Raw genomic sequence first — 16,768 nt, forward strand, 5'->3', positions numbered from 1 at the left:
GTCATTCTTACGAGACCACAACCGAGAACGAAGACGATGACTCCTTGAGGTGGTACCTCATGGGGCGACAATGGGCCTGAAATCCACCTAATGGAGCGACAATGGACCTAGAAAGAGCCATTAATGGGGCATCAGCAGCCCATAAACCTCAGCCGATGAAGTCCATTCGGCTGCATGCAAGCACGCAGGGATTCTTGCATGTTAATATTAATTTTGAGCTAGACTCATCTCGATTCACATGTAGATCTCAAAATAAAATGTCCATAACTACGATGGATGGTGATATTATGTACATATTTGTTTCGATCCAGTACATGAATTAAGCTTATATTCTAAGTTATGCAAATTCAACACTAGATGTGGATAGTTTTGGCATGGATCGAGTCGAGTCGAGATCACATGGTCCACAAAGATACCACACATATTCCTCCTTCCACACCATGAAACATGGGTGAGCTGTTTCCACAAACAAAGAGAGACAGAGAGAGAAGAGTATAAGGTTGGCAGCATAGTGATCACTTTGGATGATGATGGTGTGCAGTGCAGACACTTACGTATCTTTTGTGCATATGTGGCCATTTGATGTCACAAACTGGGGGGGGGGGGGGGGTCTAATCAACTTCCTCCCAAACCTGCATGTGTGAATGAAATCACATCACCAAATGATGAGGCTTCGGTGGATTCCAGGACACACCAGATATGATGATATGTAAAGGAATCCGGATAAGTTTTCCTCGTAGGCAAGTGATTGTGATTGATTAATTAGATCAAATGTGTTCCTTCGTTCTTAAGATCAATTACATTTTCTTTCTTTTAGAACAATGATGTCGGACAATTAATTACTTGGGGGGATTTTGTCTCTCCCTTTCCATCCATCATTAAGAAACACTTCCCTCCGGAGGTGTCTTCCACGCTGAATCAACTCCGCAATCTGCGCCACAGTTGTGCCCAGAACTATTTATGTGGTTAGGAAGAGGCATGAGGAACATGAACTTGCATTTGCTTGGAAGGAAGAGCTTCTTCTTGTTCCTTCCGTGAACTCATTTCTTGAATCTAATGAGGACAAAGGCAAGCTATTTCTTGGCATCTATTTAGTGTATATTATATCGACTACATGAAAATGCCAATACTTTGGATTAAACTAATATGAATTGAATGGTTGGTTTGATGAGTTCCAAAGTGTGACTACTGGAAATGGAGTGAGCGTGGGGGAAGAAAGGTTGAGACAACGGAGGTACGACCACGATAACACATATCCATTTGACTACGCCAATTAGCTACCTCCCCACGCTTCTCAATTCTCTCACTCCCTTCTTTGTCTTTGTTGTGCCATCTATTCTCCATCAGCATCCCCAGAGAGAGAGAGAGAGAGAGATGTTCATCACCTTCATCGATATAAGGCCACACCATGACTTAACACGCACACACAGACATATACACACACCTCTCCTCCATGGCTTCATACAACAAGACGTCAACGCCACTTCTGCTCGTCTACCTTCTCCTTCTTGCACCAACTCCGCAGGCACGGAAGCTGATCCACTTGGGGAAGGGGAAGGTTCACTCGAAAGCTGATTCGATGCAGAGCGTTCTCCCACCACCACCTCCTCCGAGCAGCAGTCATGGCGCCAGCGAAAACGACACGAAGGAGATGGCGCGCTCCGTCCCCAGCCCCGGCGTCGGCCATTAGCTTCATCATCAGATTCTCTCTTTTCTCCGACAGACTTTGACGACATTTATTTCACTCAAAAATTTTGTATTATTGATCGATACAGTTTTTCTTTCCATCACTCAATGCTGCAAATCTCAATCTATCTATCAAAGTCAACACAGCATTTCCCTTCTCGACTACTAATCCAACCCTCTGTAGCCTAATCTTAAAGCTGTGGCTGTTGTTCGTGGAATAACAATCAGCAGCATGTTTATGACAGCAATTAACACTAATATCGTTGCAAGCATTTGTAGACCTGTAAGGCGGAGATATCTTCTCGTTTCCTTCATGATTCGTGTTTCTGGGATCCAACGGCAAAGCGCATGGATTTGCAGTGCTTAAATTTCACATATGCCACCGCGCAATCTTCCGTTAGAATGTGAGGGGATTTACAGAAGAGTGTAATTTTGGTAATTCTCTGTTTTGTCTGCTTTGAGATTGATGCGATCGATTAGGTAACAAAACGAGGGAAAAAAAAATGGACATATATGACATGCATATAATTAAATAATATTAATTATTTTTAATTATGATTTAAAAAAACTAATAAAAAATGTCTTAAGTCGAAAGTTCAATAATACTTATACTAAAAAAAACATGTGTTATTTCTTGCTATTGTCGTGTATCTCTGATATTTTTTTCAATAATAACATTCAGTAATAATATTGGATAAGGTAATCTTAAATAGGCAAAAGATTTCACAAATGATGATTAATGCATGAAATAAATATAATTTATAATCTACACAATATAATAAATCATATATAAAAATACAATATCATATTGACAAATGGGATATCTAAATCTCATATCGCTAATGATCCATTAATCTTTTAGTCCTAAAATCATCAAAAAAAAAATCAACATATTAATTAGGGCCTGTCGTATCGTACCGACGTTTCGACCCGGGCTCGGTACTGATACGGTACAGTGTACCGAGCACCATAACATTATTATAGTGCTACATCTACAGTGCGGATCGATACCGGACGGTCCGCGCGTATCGCTAGCCTATCAAATCGGTACGTACCGCCTGTATCGGACGGTACGATCCGGTATAACAAACATTGCTATTAATACTAGTCTATTGCTCTCAACATAATATTCTTTACTTAAACATTATTATGTCTCATGGAACCATCATGCATCCACGTATATATAAAATAATATGTATCATCATCATGTTGAATATGAAGAAAAAAGGTTAATAGAATATAACCATGATGCATTTTGAAAAGTAAACTGATAAATTATATTATATATCATAAATCTTAATTTATTTAAGTTTATATAGTATGCATAACTCATCAATTCTAAACCACTATAGAATTCGTGAGTAATCTAATAATCTCTTTTTTAATTTATTTGCCATTTAACATTCTCTAAAAGATTTCTAGTGTTCGTTCTATATTTTTATGATTTGCTGCACTATTCTATTGTTTCTATATATATTTTTATTTATTATCTATATTATATTTTTATTACTGCTCATGAGCTTACACTGGGACTAGCCCACTCACTTAGCCTGCATAGCCAGCCAATGTATGGATTGAGCCCACACAGTCGACTCACCGCGAGGCTTATACAGAATTGGGTCTCTCAAATCTGCAGTGGTCAACGTTGACATGGTCGATGATGTGGCATGGTGACATGACAATAAATCTAAATTCGATACCAATTTTCTTGTTATTTAACAATAAATATTTTACATAAAATAAGGATTAAAGGTCAAATAAAACTCTAAACATGAATATTTACACATGATTCCTACACTATAATACGTAAATCTCCTCTATCCTTGTCTGATAGCCCCCAAAGTCCAGTCCTTAACAGTTACAGGTCAAGAAATTTATATTTAGACGAAAAATATGAAATTAACCGATTTTAAATGGATTCATCAAAGAAACTATTATTGCTGACCATTCCACCACCTTTATCTTTTCGACAGTGATGCACAGAGGCCGAAATGCTTTGTTCGGTGGGATAAGGTTTGGATCTTAGCTTCGTCCGCTGTGGAAGACAGACTCGATCCCAACCCTCTTCCTCTCTAGTTCTTTCCCTCTTTCGCTGGCGTGGTGGTGACTGTAGCCATTCCGATCCCTCCGCATGGATGTGCCATCCTACATAACCATCGGCGGCTGGTTCATCCAAGTGATCTTCGACAAGTTCCTCTCCTCTAAGCTCCAAACATGGGCGGCCAACTCCGGCATAGGCAACGACCTCGACAAGCTGCGAGTTGCGATGCTCAGGATTCGATCGGTACTCAGCAGCGCAGAGAAAACCCAATCCGACGGCTTGGTCGGGTGGATGAAGGAGCTCAGAGACGTCGCTTATGATGCCGAAGACCTTCTCGACGAGTTAGAATATCGCCGCCTTCAACAGCAACTGGACGGTGAAAGCAGCAGTCCGGTGAGCGCTTTCCTTGTCTCCAACTTGGAGGCTGCTAGGGATGTGGCCACCCTAGCCGGTGGCCTCCTTTCTTCAAGTTTCTTTAGCTTCAAATGCGGCGGCAGCGCCTCCAACCAGGAGGCAGCTGCTGCTTCCTCGGCTCCCAGACCATGTAGCAATTCGAGGCCCCCGGGCACTCCTGAACTGGCATGGGATAGGATCACTAAAGCTAGAATAAGAAGCGTAATCGAAAGGTTGGATCACGTGAGTTGTTGTGTGAGCGAGACCATCACACTCTTTAAATTGGATCGCTGCAGTAGTGGCCCGAAGCAAAGCACCAGAAAAGGCGCAACCAGCTCGCTGATCAGTACCAAGGTGTTCGGACGAGAGGACGAAGTCAGAAATCTAATTGACCTGCTACTGCTGCTGAGATCCAACGATGAACCAGTCTCGGTTCTCCCCGTAGTCGGCATTGGAGGGGTTGGAAAAACTACTCTCGCACAACTTGTCTATAATGATCCTAAAATCGTACGGCATTTTGAGCTGAGGATGTGGGTCTGCGTCTCTGATAGCTTCGATGATACCGAGCTCACGAGAGAGATCCTAGAATGTGCATCATCCGGTGATTATCTTCAGCACCCAAGTGTCACCAACTTTAATCGGCTTCAAACAGCGATCAAGGATCAGGTAGCGTGGAAGAGGTTTCTGCTCGTCCTGGATGATGTGTGGAATGACGAGAGGAATAATAGGCTATCTGAGATGGAAAGATGGGATAAGCTTTTAGCTCCTCTGAAAGCAGGAAAAAGTGGCAGCAAGATCTTGGTGACAACACGATCGGGAACGGTGTCTGAGACATTAGGTACGATGCACTCGATCGATTTGAAGGGTCTGAGAGATCAAGACTGCTGGTCCTTGATCAAGGAACACACGTTTCGTGATGCGAATCACGAAGAACAACTCAAATTGGAGAGGATTGGAAGCGAAGTCGCTCAACAACTGAAGGGGTTGCCTCTAGCAGCAAAGGCAATCGCAAGGTTACGAAAGAACAAGATGGATGCCGAAGAATGGAACTCAGTTTTGGTGAGAAATGACATCTGGGATCATATCATACCAATCCTAAAACCGAGTTACTATAACCTACCCGCTCACTTGCAGCGGTGCTTCGCGTATTGCAGCATATTCCCCAAAGGTTGGAAGTTCGAGTCTGATGACTTGATTCACCTTTGGATGGCACAAGGGTACATCCAACCCCGAAACAAGAATGTGAGGATGGAGGATGCAGGACAAGACTACATGAATGACTTGATGCGCAGATCATTCTTCCAAGTGCAGAATAAGGAATTCGTCACACTCTATGGCATACATGACCCACTGCACGATCTGGCACTGTCTGTTTCCGGAGATGAATGCATCATAGTCGAAGACGATGAACCCACCAACATTCCACCATCCGTGCGTCACCTATCCATCAAGGCCGAAAAGCTTGTCATGGTTAAAGATGTGTACCACCACCACCTTCATAACCTGCGCACTCTAATTTCCTTCAGCGGAGTCCTCCGGTCGGGCCTCCATGATGGTCTTCTTGTAGATGTCCTCAGGGATTTGAAACACATACGGGTATTGGATCTGTCTCACTGCAAGATGGATAATCTGCCAGAAGTAATATGCCAGTGTATACATTTGCGCTTCCTGAATCTTTCGTCAACTTCCATTCAGTGTTTGCCGGAATCTCTGTGCAGGCTTTACCATCTACAAGTGCTGAACCTGAACGGATGCAGGCTTCGTGGTTTACCTCGGGACATGAAGAACCTGGTAAGTTTGCGGCATCTTACTGCGGCTGATCAATTAATTTCCGACATAGCAGAGATCGGGAGACTGACCTGCCTTCAGAGATTACAAGTTTTCAAAGTTAGAACCGAAGCTGGGTATACGATAAGAGAGTTGAGGGACCTGAACGAGCTTCGAGGATCCCTTTACGTGAGGAATCTAGAGAATGTGGAGAGTAAGAACAAGGCAAGTGAGGCCATGTTAAACGGCAAAGAGCATCTTAGTGTTCTGCAGTTACAATGGCAATCTGGTGAAAGGAATCAGGTGGTGGATGATGATGATGAAGTTCTTGAAGGCCTTCGGCCACATCCAAATCTCAAGAGGCTAGAGATCATGGGCTGTAGAGGTGCCACATATCCCAGCTGGTTAAAGACCCAATGGCTCACCGATCTCAACATCATCTATCTAAGTGGTTGCAGGCGCTGGGAATCCCTCCCCCCTCTCGCTCAGCTGCCTTCGCTGAAGGTACTCTGGATACAGGGGTTGCATGCAACGAAGAGCATTGGCTGGGAGCTCTTGGGTCCTGGTCGCGAGGTTTTTAGACGCCTGGAGGAGCTGGTGCTCGATGGCATGCCCGAGCTCGAAGAGTTTTTGGGAGACGGACGATTCTTTCCACATCTCCAGAGTGTGGTGATCAAGGACTGCAACAAGCTCAAGATATTGCCTCCCTTACCTTGCAATCTTACGGAATTAACCGTTTTGGATCATGGATTCTGGATACCGTACTTTGATGACACCAGGACGGCACCAGTTGGATCAATAGTTTCATCACTATGCATCTACAATTGCCCTGTGCTCATCGCTGGATTCTGTGTATCACTGAAGGAAGAAGACAGCTTGTCATCGCTGCAAACTCTCAGCGTCGGTGACATCTCGTTGCTCACAGGACTAACCGTTAGCAAAAACCTTGCCTGCCTTCAAAATCTAGAAATCCACAATTGCCTCGAGATAACTTCCTTGACAACCGAGCAGGAAAAGGCATTTGAGGATCTCACCTTCCTCCGAACTCTGTGCTTCAACGGTTGTGCCAATCTCCGGTCCCTCCCGAACTTACGAGGTCTTCGCTACCTGAAGAAGTTAATCGTCTCAAACTGCCCTCGGATGCAGTCATTGCCGAAGAAGGGACTGCCTTCTTCGCTGAAGGTGTTGGAAATCGCATCATGTCATCCCCTGCTCAAGGGGCGCTGCGGAAAGGAAGGTGGCAGCAACTGGGAAAGTATCAGGCACATCCCTCGAATCGAGATTGATGGAGAGGTGATACAAGAAGAAGCCGGTGGAAATTAACAAGGATTCAGTCGATTCACTGCTCTCTATTCGGCCATGAGATGGATACAACTCTGACATGATTTCTCCTGTCTATTTTTCTATATACACAATACAAACAAAATACACATACATATAAAAAAAATGGATATGTATTACTCAATTGAAATGCTTAGATCTAAATTAATAATAATAGATCCATCAAGTCCTATAAAATAATTCACTCTTCTTTCTCATCAATCTCACTAAAATAAAATGGCATGTGATCCGCGTGGATCTCCTTTTTCATTTCAAACATATCGATTATTTATTGGGTCGGGCACGATAAGTATGAGAGAATGCGACTTTCTGCCAATAATGAAAAGAAAGACACCGCCGGTGGTATCCACAGACGCACAATGATGGAAAGAGTTCCACCGGTGTGGTTTCTGCCAAGATGAACAACATTAGAAAGGTCACGGGTTGTGGCTGACAACACTTGCCTATCTGAGACCTTTACAGGTCATGGATGACAAAGTGACAATATATAAGAAGAGGAAGAACAAGCGAAAGAGGAAATAATGGCAGCAGTCTCCTATTATCTCTCGCTTTCTGTCGTTGCGTATCTCTGCATCTTCTCAGTCTCTTCACTGTCAGATCATGAAAGCTTCCTCCGTTGCTTCTCCTCCCACGTTTCGCCCACCACCAACTTGTCTCAGCTCCTCTACCTCCCTAACAGCCCCGACTACTCCTCCCTCCTCTTTTCCTCCATCCAAAACCTCCGGTTCGCATCCTCTGAAACGCCAAAGCCCCTCCTCATCGTCGCACCGGCCGACGAGTTCCAAGTCCAAGCATCGGTCATATGCTGCAGGAGTCACGGGCTGCCGATCCGAGCCCGGAGCGGGGGCCACGACTACGAAGGGTTGTCCTACCGATCCGAGAAGGCCAGCAGCTTCGTGTTGCTCGATCTAGAGAAGCTCCGTTCGGTGACCGTCGACGTCGAGCATGGCGTGGCATGGGTGGAGGCAGGTGCTACTCTCGGCGAACTGTACTACAAGGTTGCAGAGAAGAGCGGGCGTCTTGGGTTTCCGGCTGGTGTCTGCCCGACGGTCGCCGTCGGTGGCCACCTAAGCGGGGGCGGCTTCGGTCCTTTGTCGCGGAAGTATGGCCTCGCAGCTGACAACATTCTGGACTCCAAGATGGTGGATGCTGACGGCAGGATCTTGGACAAGGAGTCCATGGGCGAGAACCTCTTCTGGGCCATAAGAGGCGGCGGAGGAGCCAGCTTTGGCATCATCATCTCTTGGAAGGTGAAGCTCGTCCACGTTCCTGCCACTGTGAGCGTGTTCACCGTTCGCCGAACGATGGAGCAGGGAGCGATAGAGCTCGTTCACCGATGGCAGAACACTGCTCACAAGCTCCACGAGGATCTACTCCTCAGGGTTGACATCGTCCACGTGAACAGAGGAGATCGGAGGGTGGTGGAGGCGGCGTTCAAGTCCTTGTTTCTCGGGCACTGCGATGGGCTGCTCCGACACATGGGCGAGCACTTCCCGGCGCTGGGCGTGGAGAGGAATGACTGCAGAGAGATGAGCTGGATCGACTCGGCAGTCTACGCCGCCGGCTACACGAACGGAGAACTTGCAGAGATTCTGGTGAACAGGGAGCTGCAGCCGAAGGACTTCAACAAAGGCAAGTCCGACTACGTCACGGAGCCCATCCCGGTGAGTGGATGGGAAGCCATTTGGGCGAGGCTCTCCGAGGAGGGAGCTACGGGTTCCATGCACATGGATCCTTGGGGAGGGAGGATGAGTGAGATCTCGGAGTCGGACATCCCATTCCCACACAGGAAGGGGAATCTCTTCATCATCCTCTACCTCTCAACATGGAGAGATGAAGGCGTCGCAGCGTCAACCAAGCATCTGGGCTGGATCAGGAGCATGTTCCGCTTCATGACTCCGTACGTCTCCAAACGCCCTCGAGCTGCGTATCTCAACTACAGGGACCTCGACTTGGGAAGAAACGAGGAGGGCAATGCGAGCTACCGGAAGGCCATGGCGTGGGGTGAGAGGTACTTCAAGAACAACTTCCGAAGGCTGGCTATGGTGAAGGGCGAGGTGGATCCCCATAACTTCTTCAGCAACGAGCAGAGCGTGCCGCCTCTTCTCGCTGAGACCGGCGAGAGGCCACAGAAGATCTGCTCCACAAGCATGTCGATTTCAGATCAGAGGTCACCAATCAAGCACATGCTGTGATCTCGTCGTCGCCAAGCAAATCTTGGTATCTGTAAGGCCACATTTTGGAAGCAATCTTAATGTTTTGTTTGAAGGAGATAAAGACCACTAAAAAATTCTTAATTTTAAGCTTATTTTTTAATCTTAAATTCCTATCTTGTCCTTTTATGAGTATTGGAGGCAAAACCGAGGTCACTTTCGGTAAATCGATATTATTTATGAGGCTATTTTTTAATTTCTTTTTCTTTATTTTTTCTGGTATATATATAAACCGCCATTCGTTTATTCGTTGCGGTCGCTGTTGTTCGTCTCGTCTTTCCTCTTCCTCTGTCGACTCCAAGAAACGACCCAAAACCCTAATCTCCGATTGGGAATGGCGAGCAGCAATCTACCCCCGAGGATCATCAAGGTGCTTCTTCCCGTCTCCCGATCTGTGCTCCGATCTCCCATTTTTTCCTCCGAGATCTCCGTCGAAGATCTGATTCTGTCTCTTTGTCTCTTTCTTTCTTTCTTGACGCCTCGCTCGAACAGGAAACCCAGAGATTGCTCAGCGAACCGGGTAATGTTCGATCTCTGTGTGTTAATGATATCTTGGTCGGATTGATGTTCTTGATCTGCTTGGAAACCTGTGGGGAGATTGTTTGGGGTGTTAGGGTTTGTTCTTTCCCTAGTCGGCTTCATCTCGGTGTCCTTTGTTGCAGCTCCTGGGATCAGTGCATCTCCGTCGGAAGAAAACATGCGCTACTTCAACGTGATGATCCTTGGCCCGGCACAGTCTCCTTACGAAGGTTCTTTGCCTGTAGATGGATTTCTTTTGGATGTTCAGTACTCAAATCAATCTTGTATACCATTTTCTGGTATTTTGTGTGCCTACCTCGGGTTTTTGACTTTAGTTGACGTAGTCCTATCTTGGGAGGCACTTCCTCCTCCTTAAATTGGAACGAGCAGTGCTGTGGGTCCTGCCACATGTGTTTGTTCAAGGAAAAAAGTAGAAGTATATGAATTTTAGAAAGTGTTACTGTGAATAGTGTATTTTAGGATGGGATTAGATCTAGACAAGAATATATCTGCTTAGTTGAGATTATTTTTTCGCATTGTGGTGTCAGATCTACCATTGATGCCACCCTCTAGTGTAACTTACCTTCTGTTTATCGATTTACTACTTTCCAAAGGGGCGTATGCTGGTTGATGGGTTGATGGTATAGCTAGAGGACAGCAGTCTGCATTGGCATGGAGATAGAAAATTGTTAGATGAGAAAATTCCAAGGAAACCATTATTATGTCAAATTAATTCTAGTTTTTTGTTTAGGGTGAATGTGTCATAAATGTTTAACTGACTTAATCAGGATAAGTCCATCTACATATGTGATCAACCAGACTTTTTGATAGGTTATCCTTAGTGAGCGTTGATGCAGTAGTTGGTAAACCGAGGATGGTTAATGGTTATTTTAAGGTCAATCAGACTTTCCATCTTTCTAAAACTGGCTAACATTTACTTTTTGTTTGACACTACAATTCAGTATTTTTTTATTCTTTGAATTTTTTGTTTGGAAATTTTTTCTATGCTATATTTTATTAGAAATTTGTACTTTCTAGTGGATTACTGCATGTTTTTGATGAAGTTTAGTGGCAATTGCTTACAACATGTCTTCATGCGATTGAAGTTGTTTCAAGTAGTGAATTGTAGATTTTTTTGGATATCCATTCACATTTAAGTTGTGGAATAGTAACTTCTCAAAGACATTATATGTTATTTATGCTTAGTTATCATGCGCTATGTTAATTGTTTTCCTCCTATTTTATATCATTTCTTTATTAGGAGGTGTTTTTAAGCTTGAATTGTTCTTGCCTGAAGAGTACCCAATGGCTGCCCCCAAGGTACAAGCATCATCGATGTGATTGTTTTGTTAAATTTATTACTAGTCAATGAGTTTGTGTGCACAAGAATAACACTTTTGGTAGTTGATTAATGTAATTGTCTTGTATGCATACTCATTCTTTCACAATAGCATTAAGATAATAACATTTACTTAGTTGAATCGAGGTTGAACTTTTGTGCAATGGTGAAGTTTCTCCTCTGCAACTCGAGTGGCCAAGATTCAAGTCACAAAAACCACCTCTGTATAAACTATATGAGGTAAGGCTACACATGTTGATCCTTCCCAGGCCCTTGGTGGGAACGGTGTCCACTGGGTTCACCCTTTACATTTGCTTAGTTGAAATGTACTTCCCTGCATATTTCAAAATTTCCAACTTCACAAATATGAAGCATCACTATATCTAGACATGGCTCACGCATAGTTAGAAATATTTGCATTACATTTCATTACCTAGAGATCGGGAAAAATCACTCATCTATTCTTTGTTCAATATTAATAAAAAACTCTGATGCTACAAATGAAATTTAAATAAACCATAAAATTTCCATTCATTTGGTTGTTTAATTTGATAAATTTAGAAAACCTAGTTACCGTTTTAAGTTCATATTTGTTGTTGTATTTTTCTCCTAATTGCTTCATGAACTTGAAATTTCTTTACCATTGAGTATGTTGGTGCATAATGTGAACTTGAAGCATCAGAATTTTTAGCATGAAACCAAGCATCAAGTATGATTGATAAGCGCTGTCCAAGTTGAAATAAATTTGTGTCTGTGACATGATCTTGCATTGATGATTGGTAGAGTTGGTCCTGAAGGTAAGAGTTCTGATGCAATATAGTTCAGACACATCTTAGATGGCATTGGAATGTCTCAAGGGGGTCAATCTAGGGAGAATACTAGAGTCAGGAAAGGACCTATCACTTTTGCATGTGGAAGTCTTTGATGAAGACTTTGCTAAATAATCGAAGTTGGCATCCAGATTTTTTGCTTGAGCCATTTAGGTCACCTTTTTGGTACATATATTCCCCCTATTTCTATGTATTTATGAGGAGGATGGAAGATCATGTTGACTGTTGCAAAGGCATGCAAAGTAGTTAGAGAAGTTGATAATAACTGTAGAGGTAGCCTATATGTTGATTTTGAAGGGCAACTCTACAATTGGAATACAAAATCTGGTGATCATGGTAAATTGGTAAGTTATTTGCACTTCTACATGATTTACTTGGATGTCTTTTGATGACTTCACCTGCTAGCAACTTTCCATTTCATAGAATCTCAACCCTTTGTTGGATTTGGTAAGTTCCTGCACAGTTTACAGTCATAGCATTAGCTGTATTAGGCCCATTCATGTATAAGAAGCCAGAATATTATGACTGCATAATGTTGCCAAGGATTAACAAAGCTTATAATTATTATTTTTTATATGTTAAGATAAAAGCTGATTTTTATAATGGCAATGTTTTGTGTAAATATCGTTATGCAAATTAAGCTCTCTACATGGATTTGAAAAGCATGGAGAATCAGGGATAAAGAACTCTAGTTTAGCCTTGTGTTGTTGGTCATTAGCTTTGTGAAAGGAGTTTAAGAAATTCTTTGCAAGCTGAAGTTGGAAATAGACACAAGCAATTATTTAATATTCCTTGTTCTACCAAAGCATAACCTCTTTTAAGGATTGCTGTTTAAACTCAACAGAGTTCCCCACCCATTATTCATCTTGTGCTAAACCAGTAAGCTAATTTATTGTGGTGATGTTGCCCTTGATTCTGCTAGTAGTAGGAATGTGTGCATGTGCTCATAGAAAGGTGATGGCAAATGTTTCAAGATGGTCATTCAAGTCTTTCTCATATCAAACATGGTGTTCATGTTGGAAATTTCATGGGCGAGAGACTTTATAAAAGATGAATCACCTTTGGGCCTGCTGTCAATCAGATGTGATCCCAGAAACTGATTCTTTGCAAAAGCAGATCTTAGCAAGAAAAGGACCATATCATTAAAACCCATAAATCTATCATATCCTACATGCAGTTTTTTGGTTTTACATTCATTTGCTTTTAATTTCTGCTAATACAATCTGATTGGCCCTGATACGTGGGATTGACTACTACTGTTACTACTTTCGATTTTCTGTTTGTGAAGTTTGAGCTTTCTGTTCATTCTATTAGTCCCTGATTTTTGTTTCGCCTATTCTTTTGTGAAGTTTGAGCTTTCTGTTCATTCTGTTCTGGTATCCTCTGTTACAGGTCCGCTTTCTAACAAAAATCTACCATCCGAATATTGACAAGGCAAGCAGATATCTCATCATTCTCTGTTCATGCTTTGGAGGTGCTATTAGTGTATTGAAATGGTAAAATGATTCTTGCAGCTTGGACGTATATGCCTTGATATACTTAAAGATAAATGGAGTCCAGCCCTACAAATTCGGACTGTGTTGCTGAGGTGACCTTCACGTGTGACTTGAGCTATTATATTGCAGTCATAACTTGTTGAACTTTTTATGATTTTCATGGTCAGGGGTGTGTTTAGCACATTATTTTTTCTCTGAAAGCACTTTTTCTTAGTTAACTGTTTTTTTCTCGTCATTATGAAAGTAAAGTTTATCAACTTTAAGAAAAGAACTTAAAGTGGGTCATTGTTAACCAGTGTTTTTTTTAAGGCTTCAAGATATTTTATGTTTGTGTTTTAAATATACTATATGTTTACCTTATTTTTTAAGGCTTCAAGATATTTTATGTTTGTGTTTTAAATATACTATTCGTTTACCTTATTGTTTTATTTATGGATAAAAAATAAGAGGAACTTGTGTGTGCTTACGCGTGCGCGTGCACACACACACACACACACACTCAAGAGATTCTGTATGTGATTTTTCTAAATTTAAAATTTCATGCATCCCTCCATTTTTATAACATGTAAAATGACATATATATTTATATTTTCTTTAGATAACCTCTGAGGCATATTTAACAAAATAAACAAACAAAAAATAAAACAAAAAGATGAAGGACATAGCAGAGAGACGAGGGAGAGAGGAGGGAGGGGAAAAGATGACTGCAACTTCATGCTATTGTTTTTTGATAGTCAACTTGAGTAATTATTTGTTGTCTTGATGGGTGTAGTTACTTGAATTTAATCTTTATGAGGGCATGTACAAACTGATTTGTTTATGTTTTAGATACTTAATATGCTAGTAGTACATTTTGTGGCTTGATTGTAAGGTATCTGGTTTCAATAGTGATAATAATTGTAAAGAAAACCAATCAAATCTACCATTGTGGTTGAGTCGCTCAATTCTTTGAGGTTTCTTTGTTTCACGTTTTGTACCAGTATTCAAGCACTGCTAAGTGCTCCAAACCCGGATGACCCGCTTTCGGAGAATATTGCAAAACATTGGAAGACAAATGAAGCCGAAGCCGTAGAAACAGGTCAGCTTATTGTTTGCTTGGAACATTATTGTTTTATGCTTTTGTTTATGTTGTGTACGTCTTGGATAATGCAGCAAGAGAATGGGCTCGTCTGTACGCAACTGGAGCATAACGACATACATGGAGAGAAGTTTTAACATGTAAGTGCTGGAAACTGATCATAAATTGCCAACATTCGCACTGGTGTTGATCATTTTCGTAGTCGTGGCACTTTTTTAATGTATCAGTGTAAACCTTAGTTTTGTCAGATTCCAATGGTTTGCTACTACAGTGTTCCCCATTTAATGTCGGTATCAAATTTATGCCTGGGTTGGTGTGTTTGCTTAACCTGGTTTCAGATGAAGGCCCGAGAACTGCTTCTTAACCTGCCTTTGAGCCTTTGCGGACCTGACCTACTCTCATGTTGTAGTAACTAGAGAGCATCATACACGAATTCAATGCATCCAAACATTAACCAAAATAATTAAGTAAACCAGGGATGTGGTCATAGTTCTATGATGCAGCCGCATATCTCATGCAACTCGTCAATTCGCGGCAGATGGTGCCACGCGTGGCGTGGCCTCACCGGAGAAGGGACTGCCTTCTTCGCTGAAGGTGTTGGAAGTTGCATCATGTCTTCCGCTGCTTGAGGAATTTAGATTGATGGAGAGGTGATACAGAATAACGTGGGATGAAAAGAAAGAAGACTTTTTATAAATGAATTGATCAAATCAATTTCAGGAAATAAATAAATATATAAATTTGATCAAAGGAGCTGAAGTCAATTCCAAGAATTAATAGCAAATTAATTAGGACAGTAAGTGTACACTCTCGATTGATCTTAAGAAAAAAAAATCATGTATCTCAGAGTTCTATCGACTGAATTGCCCGAATCCCTGTCAATTTTCACTGGCTTGTTCTTGTAATATAAAACCAAAATAAAATCAAAAAAATGTTATTACAAAAGATTCTGCCAAACTAATGAGAGAAGATCTTTATAATATAATACGAAAGATATTATTTCTCGATGATCCCATAGACCTTTACAAAAGACTTTTGTTTGTACTAGTTCTAGGTAGTAAAAATTAGTCAACTAAGAATGTCAAATAATTAAAAGAAACATAAAAATAAGAATGATAAGTAGATAACTTTAGGCTCTTTAAAAATAATTTTTTCATGATATTGTGAATCTTGGTACCTATTTGTATATTACCATGATATCTTTATAATAATATAGTATACTTCTTTTTTAAGTATTTATATATTTTGAAAGATTTGAGGCTCCTAGGCTTTTGATCAAGTTTATTTAGCTTGTTTTTTCTTCAAATTTACTTGGTCAATTCTTTTATAAAAGCTTTCTTCTTCTTCTTCTTCTTCTCCTCCTACTTTAATCCTCTCTATTTGAAGAAAATTCCAATCGAGTTTATGTTTATATATAATTAAAATTCATTTGGAAAGTAGCCATGCAAATACGAAATATTAAAGGTTATTGAGATCTTCCAATCCCATCGTAAATCAATCATATATGTATTATTACGGATTTTCTTTAAGACCAAGAACCATACTTCTTCAGCTTTTTGTTGATTGAAATTATGTAGTAGAGAATTTTCTTAGGGTGATCTTGATAGTAAACAAGTTTGTTACATACAACTTGAAAGGAGGTACAATAATTTAATAATTTAATGGGATACATCATAGAATAATAGAAAAAGATAAGGAAATACATCGGTAATCACATCCAAGGCACTCAATCGGTAACCGAGTACACTGATGAGTTATATGTCTTTTAACCAGATATAATTTATTAGAGTCAAAAGACTAGCAAACAATAAGATATATCAATAAATTAAAATTTATAATCAAAGATAAAAATATCTTTAACTTCGATATAGATAATAGAAGCTTATAATATAGTATTAAAAGATAAAATATTATTGACTTAACCTCGAATTATTACCTAGCAATTCTCTACTCCGATAACATGACATACTCTTAACAAATAAGAGAAAATCAGTCAATATAACCTATAAATCAATGCACAAGTACCATAAGAGTAACAAGATAAGGTAAGCATATCCAAACTACC

General features: G+C 41.1%; 3 protein-coding genes across 3 annotated transcripts; all 3 read left to right on the forward strand.

Moving 5' to 3' along the window:
• Positions 1-3,659: 3,659 nt before the first annotated feature.
• LOC135671845 (putative disease resistance protein RGA3) lies at positions 3,660-7,384 on the forward strand. The gene has a single exon (XM_065180126.1). It carries the CDS (start codon positions 3,818-3,820, stop codon positions 7,208-7,210), a length of 3,393 nt encoding a protein of 1,130 aa, XP_065036198.1. The 5' UTR covers positions 3,660-3,817; the 3' UTR covers positions 7,211-7,384.
• A 227-nt stretch (positions 7,385-7,611) lies between these two features.
• Positions 7,612-9,564, forward strand: LOC135671846 (tetrahydroberberine oxidase-like). Its single transcript, XM_065180128.1, has one exon. The coding sequence runs from the start codon at positions 7,750-7,752 to the stop codon at positions 9,421-9,423; it is 1,674 nt and encodes a 557-aa protein (XP_065036200.1). The 5' UTR covers positions 7,612-7,749; the 3' UTR covers positions 9,424-9,564.
• A 115-nt stretch (positions 9,565-9,679) lies between these two features.
• On the forward strand, positions 9,680-15,030 carry LOC135671847 (ubiquitin-conjugating enzyme E2 36-like). The gene is made up of 8 exons (XM_065180129.1): positions 9,680-9,811; positions 9,934-9,961; positions 10,104-10,190; positions 11,222-11,280; positions 13,522-13,563; positions 13,644-13,717; positions 14,606-14,703; positions 14,778-15,030. The coding sequence occupies exons 1-8, from the start codon at positions 9,776-9,778 to the stop codon at positions 14,813-14,815; spliced, it is 462 nt and encodes a 153-aa protein (XP_065036201.1). The 5' UTR covers positions 9,680-9,775; the 3' UTR covers positions 14,816-15,030.
• The last annotated feature ends 1,738 nt before the right edge of the window (positions 15,031-16,768 follow it).

Source organism: Musa acuminata, chromosome BXJ1-4 (assembly GCF_036884655.1).
Source record: "Musa acuminata AAA Group cultivar baxijiao chromosome BXJ1-4, Cavendish_Baxijiao_AAA, whole genome shotgun sequence".
In the NCBI taxonomy this organism is placed as follows: Eukaryota; Viridiplantae; Streptophyta; class Magnoliopsida; order Zingiberales; family Musaceae; genus Musa; species Musa acuminata.